Genomic DNA, 10,090 nt, shown 5'->3' on the forward strand with positions numbered 1-10,090 from the left:
GGTCACTCTCCTATCGATATGGAATATATTAGAGAAAATCTCGTTAAAATCCGTCCAGTAGTTTTCGAGATTACCGCGTACAAATAATCTCGACTTTCCTTTATAATATTTTTAGATATATATGTATAATCGAAAACAAAAATAAGTACGCATATCGATAAAAATGTCACGAAATTAAAGACTAAAATATCCCTAAAATCATAAATCGATTAAACATTAAAAACTAATATTTGATTAAATTTTTTCTATGAATTAAAAAAAATTAAACGAAAGAAAATGTAAATGTAGATATACACCGGTGAGCGTTTCTACGTATTATCTATACGAATATTGAAAAAGAAATTATAATAAAAATATGAATAATTTATCGATAACAATTTCAAAAAAAAATAATAATAAAAAATGAAAGGTTGTTGAGATATCGAATAAGTATTGGCGCATCGCATATAAAAATATCGAAAACATCCAAAAATATTACAAAGTAAACTTGAAACAACTAATTGTTATTTATTACAGTTTTAAAAAATATATCAATAAAAGTATTAATATATCACTTATAACAATATCGAAAACAATTCGAAGATAAAAATAACGTGAATAATAAAAAAGGCACCTATTAAAATAATAAAAATTATTTCGATGCAATTTAAAATATATATTGATGAAATAAACATACATATGTATATTTCTAAAATTATCATTAAAATTAGCATTAACCGGAAGTCAATTGAGATGGTTGTTTTTATCCAAGAATAGAAAAGTACATAGGCATATCCTCGGCAAAAGAACTCATAGAGGTAAAGTTACATGGTAGGCCCAACTGAAAAGCGCAACAACAAATACTTACCGAAAATTTTGAAAAATTAAAAAAAAGTTTTCAAGCAAGTTTTTCGTAATGAAAATATGTAAGTAAGTATGTACGTTTATTGTTTTATTTAATTAACGCAAGCACAGCATTTTCTTTAATTAATTAATTTATGCTGAACTACTTAAATGTATGTAAGTTATGTCTCCGTTAACTTTTATACCTTCATATATACACATTTCCATATCTAACTACTTATGTATATACATATGTATGTATACTAGCTAACTAGTAATAGCAGGAAACCAAGGTACTTAAGTAGTTTAGCGTATAAATTATGAGGATATAATTCATTTAAATTTATATGTCCGAGTTGATGGAACGATTGATTGATCGGTCGCAGTGTTAGTGCACTGGGTACACAATGAATTGCTTAAAATATAGACGCAAAGTGTCAGTTAAATACATTCATACATTAAACGACATACAACATACATACATACAAAAAATTGTACAAACTAAGGAATGCATTACTAACATATTGAAACTGCTCTTTGGCAGCTGCCTCATTTTTATGTTTTACAATATTTTATGCATACTACATTTTCTTTACATATGTATTTACATACAGAGAGATAGGTTTACAAACAGACATTCATATAAATATATTAACTATTACAAAGCTATGCTTTTCTTTTATTATTTTCGTTGCCGTTGAACGCTGACGCTGTTTTTCTGACTTTTTTCTTCTCTGCTACTTTAACTGATATCGTTGTTGTTATGGCTGCTGTTACTATTGTTTCTTATTGCTTTTTGTTTTTTGTAATTTTCTTAATTTTTTATTTTTTTTTTTGTGCTGTAAGTAGCTGCTGTTTTTTTCCTAGTTGCTGTTTTGGTTGTTGCACCACAGCTCAGCCAAAGGGGAACAAACTCCAACAGCGCCAACACACTCCCATTTATACACATATTTACATATTTACATATGCATATATGTACATACATATATTTTTTAGTAGATATATGCTCCTTATATAAATATACATACATACGTATTTCCAAGCTCGGTTGCTGGTGACTCACTCACACGTCAACTCGCGCCTGCTGTTGTTGCGTTCGTACGCGGCATGCAACTTTTCAGAGCAAAGGCACGCGGCCGCTGTCGCTACTGGCTACTTGCTCTGGCGCTGTCACGCTGGCTGATGTTGCCATATCAAGCCGAACCTACTTAAATACACATGTACATACATGTGTGCTTGAAACACTGCGGACGCCACTGCAGCTGAGGAAATTGCAATGCCTTTTTGGTGCTTTCAGATTTGGCCACTTTTTGTTGCACAATAATAGTCAATGGTGAATTTTTTGCCTTTTTACTTAAAAACACTTTTTTCGGCTGGATGGTTGGTTGGCTGCTTGGCCCGTAATTATGTACGGTTATTGAAGGCTGCTTAGCTTTTGTTGTTTTTGTTTGGTGCTTTTGTTGCAAATATCATATGTGCTTTAGTGTTACTCGCATGCAGACTTCATTTGCGTCAGCGAACATGGGCGTAGTGTAGGGGGATTCAAGGGGGTCGCAGAGTCATTTTTGAAAAATATCAATATTTTGCTGCTCAGCCTACGTATACATGTTTAAAAGCCTCTTTTTTCTAGGAAGGGGTCCTGACCCCCTCATGATTCTCTAATTTTTTTTCAATTATCGTTGGCGCATTTTCCAATAGAAATCCGCTCTTTTACACCACATTAGTTTTAAAAACTCTCATAATTCCACTCTCACTTTAGCCACGCTTCTGCTGCCTCACCGTTTTTTTTTGCACATTTAGCCGCGTGCAAAAAGGGGGCGTTTTTCTTCGTCACTCTTATCACAATGCTTGCCGACATGTAATGTGTTTACAGATTTGTTCCGCCATCAATTTCGCAGTTTCGCTTCTCCGTCCTCATTCCCGCGTGCCACAATGCACGCTCCCTCCACCACGGCGCTTCGCATTGTTTGCAATTACGTTGGCAAAACAACCGCCTGCAGTTTCCATTCACAGTCCCCGCCACCGCCGCCGCCTATGCTGCCGCGCTCCATTAAATGCTCCTTCACTTGTTCGTGCAACTGTTGTTTTTCGTGCTTCTCGTGCTCCTCGTGCGCTGTTGCCAGCAATTGTTGCTGCTGCAAGTTGGTAACACTGCCACTAGCCGCCACTAATAGCATGCGACTGCGCGCATCATGCGGCGTCAGGTGTTGATGTGATGACGCGAGTGGATGGTGGTGCGCATGCGGGCGCTGTTGTTGGTTTGTCACCTTGTACTGCTGCTGCGCCTGATGTTTCTTATGCTTCGGTGTCGTACACGCTTCCGCAAAGTTCGCACGCAGCATGCGCCCTACATAGACCGCTGTCAAGACGGCGTACACAAGTCCCAACAACGCGCCTGCCAGCACGTCCGACCAGTGATGCCAGTAGTCGCGTACGCGGCTTAGCGCGATATAACAGCCCACCAACAGCAACAGGAACTGTAGTATGTGACGTAGTACGCGCGTAGTGCCACGTCCATGCCACACCGCGTGCAAATAGAAACATAGCAGCAACATGGCGTAGAAGGCGAGCGAAGAGTGTGCGCTCGGGAACGACACGTGCAGTTCGCGCAGCTGACGCGCGCTCAAATTGCGATTGGAGCAATAGTAGTGTTCAACGTAGACGCCGCCGCCCACTAGCTGCTGGTAGGCACTCTCGCAGGAGCTGCCGTCGGCCAAGCGCGGCTGGCAGGCGGTGTAGAAGTGTGGACGCAGGCGGCCCACCACATTTTTGCCCAACTCTGTGGTCAGATAGGTGGCGATGAAACCGTAACTGAAGGTCGCCAAACTGCGCGCCAGGTTGGTAATGTACTTGCGCAATCGAAAACACTTGCAGATGCGCATTATTTCAACGACGCTGATGAAGAGCATGGGAAGGAGTACTGTGTAGATCAGCAGCATGGATACGGTGATCGTGCACTCGCGATAGGGATAGCGCAGCGAGAGATCGGCGCAGAAGAAGCCGCGTTGGAAGGCGCGCATGTTAGCGAGGTGAGCGGTAGTGGATGGCGGAAGTGTCGCAATTGACGACGTTGAGTTGCGAAGGGATTGCGTAGTGATCGGGGGCGTGCGCCTTGTAGCGCCCAGAATTTGTACCACAAATGTGAGCAGCTTTTTTAAGTACGGCGATGAGCTTTCTGACAACTCAGATTTCTTACGGATATTTCTTTTCACTTCACTAGTTCTGGCACTAGGGTTTTCAAAATCTCTTCAAAATGTTTATTCACTTCTTAAGTTTTTCTTATTTGTCTGTGTTTATCTGTTGCTGACAGTTACACTTTGTGGAAATTTCTTTGGCGATAAGAGTCTTTATTTTGCAAAAACGTTTCAAATACTGAATTGTTTTTACTTTTTCTTCCGGCTTTCTAAATTTCTCCTCACAGCAGCCGCACCTTTCGGTTTATTGTTATTTTAGAGTCGATGATTAGGCGATTTTTTCCGCTGTGCAGTCTCTTGGGTAGATCGCCACGGTTGATAAGCAAATTGCGCGTTTTCGTTTTGTATGAATTTTTGTTTCAGCATTAAAACAAACTGGAAATTATTAATGAGACGATTAATATTTTTGTTTTTAATGATATAAAATTCTTTAATATTTTGTGTTTAATTTATGCATGTATGTATGTGCAGTTGGAATTCTAGAAAGCAGAACTAGAAATAAAAATGTGGTAGCTTTGAAGCACACCCAGTTTTATAACACCAATAATAAATGTCCAATTTTCCAGTTAACAAAAAGTTGTGTTCAGTTATCAATAAGTCAAAATGTATGTTAAGTCTTTAGGTGGACAAAGAAATATGTCCAGTTATTGAATGATGAATCATTGATTTCGAGTGGTGAAATTGTCAAAAACTCTTGTCCCGTTTTTAAATGGCCATATATTTTATGTTATTTTAACGCATATTCTTTTTAACTCATCATTTAATGTCAATTTTTAAATGAACATAATTTTTAAACAATAAAAAATTTCAAGCACATTTTCTTATTATAAATTTTAATTAAATTACCTCGTAAATTTTAAATTGGTTAAATGAAAGAAATCTTATACAACTACAAAAAATTTTTTGGGTTTTTATATTTTTATTTTGCTTAGTTAAATTTTTATTTAATTTCATTTAAATTAATTAATTTATTTATTTAATCGTTTTCCAAATAAAAAATCAAAAATAAAACAATCTATTTTTTTTTTTAATTTTTATCTGACATACATTTTCTATAATATGATCTTAAGATGTTTAATTCTCGTAATTTTATTACTTTTTCATTTTTCAGATTCTAGTTAAATTTTTGTTATACTTTTAATGTTTCGATTCTTTGGTGTTCTTAGCAATGATTTGACCTAAGTTTTTTAATACAAAAAAGAATATACATACATACATATATTCACAAATATTACTGTGATTAAAATTATGTTAATCTTTTTATATAATTTTGAGGCTTATAGTTTTTTCACTCATTATATGTAAAAGTTTAAAATTTGTTTCGCAATAAATATTAAACTCTTTAACACACGCACAAAAATAATTTTAGCATTTATTTGCAAGCCAGTCACTTTCTTTTAACAAAACATTTCCTCTATATTATCCTCTTCACTCACTTCCTCATTAGCTGCTACAATGTCATTCGCAAATTTTTCCGGCAACGCGCTTCAACCTTTGACCGCTCTGATATTTGTTTTGTCTCATTGAATTTCATCTATTATACTATTTCTTATTGTTGTCATTAGTTGATATTTATAATTTCTTTTTCGCACGCCAAAATGATCATCACACGCGCGCGTTCACGCTCAGCAACTGACTGCTGTTTGTCAAAGCGTTTCGCTGGCGATCTAGCCATGGACGGGAGCAGCAACGGACAGCGCAGCGTGTCGACTCAACTGCACACCAGCGTCGGCGCGACAGCGACTTTAACGCCACAGTAGCTGCCAGCGCGGCGTCTTAAATGTGGTTAGTCGCACAGCGGCGCGCCGCGTCGCAAGCTGCCTGCACACACCTAAAACAAAACACAACAAAAATGCTGTCAATGGCTGGCGTGAAAATGAATAGCAAAAGTGTAAAACAAAAAACAGAACCGCAACTTTGTATTAATATCAAAACAAACCAAGCGCTTTGAAAACTTATTACCCTTAGTGTTTTTGTTAGTTTCTTTTTCATATATAATCAGTTTACTTTCCTTTCACTTTGCTCTCAGCTGAGGGACGCCCAACAAGAACTTTTGTACTGTTGTTATTAAATTTCAAATCGCTGGCGCGTAAGCCGATATTCTTATCAAAAAGCAGCGACGGCTAGCTAATGGCGACTGCGCCTCCGGCTGCGCTGATGAACATAGCTAAGGCGCTGGTGGAATCAGTAGCGTCGACGCTCGTGCACGGCTCTCAAATCAACGTACATACATATGTATGTGAGATTGTTTGTATGTATGCAATTGTATTTTATTTATTGATATTTATGCATGTAGATTTGTTTCTTTGTCACACAGTTTGCGCGTTGATAACGTACACCGTCGAGTACTTAATCATCGGAGCTTTCAGCCGCTGTCGTAAGCGATATTGGCGCGCACACCTCAACTGAATTAACTAAGAGTCGTGAGAAATGCGTTGTTGCGCAGTCTAGTGGGTGGGCCACGATGCGCACCTTTTTCCTGTACCATTTAAAAAAAGCAACGTTATAATAATAATGCGAGAAAGTGAAGCATACGCCAGTAATGAGATGACACCAACTAAGTAGTTTACAGTGTAGACGAAAATTGGTTGGATAGGATACGATGAGAGAACGATTTCTTGGACTCATTTAAGTAGATAAACATATTTCTTACTCAGAATTTCCTGATTGTACGCGCCGACTTTCGTTCTTTTGGAATTCGCAAGCAGCTTATAGAATTCCTAGTAGGAAACAGAAAGCTCAGAAACGGTTTATAAATAAATCGACATGCAAATGTGAATTATCTGTGGTAGGTTTGATGATTAGCGGTGGGAAAATATGAAAAAATCGATGACGCAATTATTTATTTAAGATTAAACAAAGCAAAGGACTGGTTTGACTATTGATTGGGGATGCTTACACTAAATACAATCGATTAATCGGTTAATATGAATCGATTTGTCGATGATCAATTTATCGAAATTTAAGAAAAATTAAATATAAGGCTATTGAAAAAGTTCATAAATCCACTTATCGATGGAAAAACGATAAAATATAATCGATTATTAGTCTATTATTTAATCGATAGAATAAAATAAATAGATCGACGATATGGCTTTTCTTTAATAAATTAATAATACGAAAATTAAGAAAATCGAAACCTCAGAGCTGAAGGCGGAAAAATGAATAGGTGAATATGTATGTATGTATGTTTTCAAAAATATAATCTCAATTTATTTTTTCTTGTTACTGACAGAATGGAAATATGTAGAGTTAGCAAGTTAACCTTCGAAAATTGCTGGGCTAAATATTTAACGATTTTACTCTAATTTTACCCCTAACCATTGATTGTGCAAGCCAATTTATCAATTTAACCGGTAAACTTAGAGTTAAATAGATAACCTGCTGTTCTACAAGTGGGCCTTAAAATTATAGCGGTTGCTTTTCTCGAAAAAAGGGCTGCACTTATTCTGCCCTGTGTTAGCGCTGCCAAATTTTCATGTTCTTTTCTCAGCGCTTTCACAGGGCGTCGTGTTATTTATGGGGCTTTCGCACGAGGCGACTTTTCAGGCAACTTTTGCGTTCAACTCACGCAGGGTTGCACGAAAAAAAAAATTGAATAACTAAAAATATCAAAATATGCGCCATAAAAAGGCGTTTGCGTTGTTCAACTTTGCATTCTACTTTTGGTTGAACGGCCTTTGAACTAATCGCTTTCAACAAAGTTGGTCGCCAGCCATCATTTAGCCATGCAACTCTTTTTTAGTGCAACCCTGCGTGAGTTTAACGCAGAATTTGAACGCAAAATCGCCTCGTGCGAACGCCTTTTTACTCAGCAGGTTGCGCTCTGATCCATCAATAGTGCTGCTTTTTCCGCGCTCAAATAAACGTGGGAGTGAGAGTTGCAGGGTCGATTTTTTTATTTTCACTTGTAAAAATAATTTTTTTTTCGTATAAGAAATATGTAAGTGTTTTCCTATGAAATTCATTAAAGTCTTACACTGCAATTGAATAATTCAGTTTTATTAACTTCTATAAATGAACTTGCGATGGAGTAGCATATTTCCTGTTCATTCTCACATAAAGAACGCAACATTTTCTCAGGTTTCAGGGCGACAAAAAGCAAAAGCTCCCATATAAGAGGGCACACTTTTTTTTGATTAATTTCATTTATTACATATTTTTTAAAAATGTGTCACACAGATATCAACCAAGGGATGAATATAATATATTTATTTTATAACAAAAATATAAAAAGAAATTGAATTTTTGTAAAAACTTTTTAAAACATTTTGTGGAGCCATTTCGATAGCGCCTAGTTCCGTTACCACTTTTTTGAGAATCGAAACCAGTTCTCCTTGGAACCGGACCCGGCAGAAATGGTTTTTTAAATCATTAACAAGCAGTTATAGTTATTTCCGGATCTGGTTTTTTAGTTGTGCCTCTTTTGAAGCTGCTATAAAGTGCGATGTGGATATTGTGAGGAAGGAGCTATTATTTAGATATTTAGTTAAATAAAATCCATAACCGGAAAGGGTCGTTTATTATTTAAATGTTATATTTCCGTTTACTTGAAAAAAAATCGATTAACAGAGTTTTATTGTGTTGTTTTATTTTTTGCAAATTATTGAATGGCAGAGACTATCTAATCCACGTATGATTACCTAGCAATACGTACAAATAATATTGCCCTATTAAAATATTAACGACAAAGAAAGCCGATATCTATTGATTAATTGCAATTAAGTCGTTCATAGCGATTACAGTTAAAAGTGAACTTTGCTAATTTTTTCACGCTTCGAACTATTGTACTACATGCAAATTTGCATAAAACTAGTATAAGAGCAATAGGGCGGGTTAATTTGTACGGGAGATTTTTTCAACTATGTGTGTATAGCACAGATAGATTCTACGTGTAATTCGTAGCAAATTTTCCGAAGGAGCTATTGGTAAAAAATCAATTTAGAGTTTGCCAAATGTGAAAATAGGTTTTTTGGCATTTTGCAGTAGAATCCTCCTATGTTATACCTATGCGCATGGTAAAAAAACATTACCCGCCCTAATGAACATACCACAATATAAGCATTTACTCCTACATTCATAAGTTCAGTGTCTAATGCTAATACACATTTAGTATTTGCGCCCAATTTAATCATTCTAGATATTACAATAACTTTTTCATATGCAAATCGCATACATCAGGTATTCAAAACGGTTCATCAACAAAACAAAAGCATAAATTAGAATTTTATTACATATTTTCAAATTGAAATTAAAACAATCGAAATTCATACCACTTTTGTGGTAAGCCATGAAAAACGATAGAGAGGCAAATATGTGTCAAATTGTTGCATGCGAGTACTTGTGTAGACATGTGGCTGCATAGGCATGAGCGCATGCGTATCGATACATTTGAAATTTATAGATTTATAAAAATTCACATTGATTCCACACCTGTTTGAAATATTTATGGCATTCAACATATCAGAGATTTATGGGTAGATAAAATAGTCATAAAAATCACGCATGAATGCGGCATCGCAATACTTTCCATGTGCTAAAGAATTGTTTACAAAATATCAGGACAAAACCCGGCGAAACGAAACGTTTTTCCACAGCTATTTTAAAATTTTAAACTTGAGAACCATTTGGGCACCGCTCGCTTTATTAAGAAGTTTTTCTTAAAAAAAAAAATATTTTTGAATGCAAATCTCTCACTGGTGTTTTCCAAATGGAATTTAACAAGACATGACGGAAGTTCGTTTCAAACCACACCCTTCGCATTGGCACCTATCCTGGGATATGACAAAACCAAAGATTATTATAAGTACTCAGTGGTCTGAAGCCTTAAGGAGGGTATTGAGGTGCTTTTCAGCACGGGTTCTATCTTAGATCGAACTTATTTATCTATTGTCATTCCTACTTTGATTTCTGCCGCTAAGACCGAGCCTAATATATCTTTGGAGAATGAGTTCAGCCTTTTCCAGCCGAAGTCTTAAAAAAAAAAATACTGAGCAACTTTCAAATTAGAGCATTCAAGTTCGCGAATAAGGGTTTCCTAAAGAGATGCTTTCAAATAAAAAGTGGCATCCGCT

The 10,090-nt window shown here is 36.2% G+C and overlaps 1 protein-coding gene across 1 annotated transcript; it reads right to left on the reverse strand.

The window, feature by feature from the left end:
* Positions 1-976: 976 nt before the first annotated feature.
* Positions 977-5,639, reverse strand: LOC118739348 (putative phosphatidate phosphatase). The gene is made up of 2 exons (XM_036470613.1): positions 5,453-5,639; positions 977-4,391 (listed from the first exon to the last, which is right to left on the reverse strand). Exon 2 carries the CDS (start codon positions 3,840-3,842, stop codon positions 2,796-2,798), a length of 1,047 nt encoding a protein of 348 aa, XP_036326506.1. The 5' UTR covers positions 3,843-4,391; positions 5,453-5,639; the 3' UTR covers positions 977-2,795.
* Positions 5,640-10,090: the final 4,451 nt, after the last annotated feature.

Source organism: Rhagoletis pomonella, unplaced genomic scaffold (assembly GCF_013731165.1).
Source record: "Rhagoletis pomonella isolate Grant_MI unplaced genomic scaffold, Rhpom_1.0 Rhpom_scaffold_00005, whole genome shotgun sequence".
NCBI lineage: Eukaryota > Metazoa > Arthropoda > Insecta > Diptera > Tephritidae > Rhagoletis > Rhagoletis pomonella.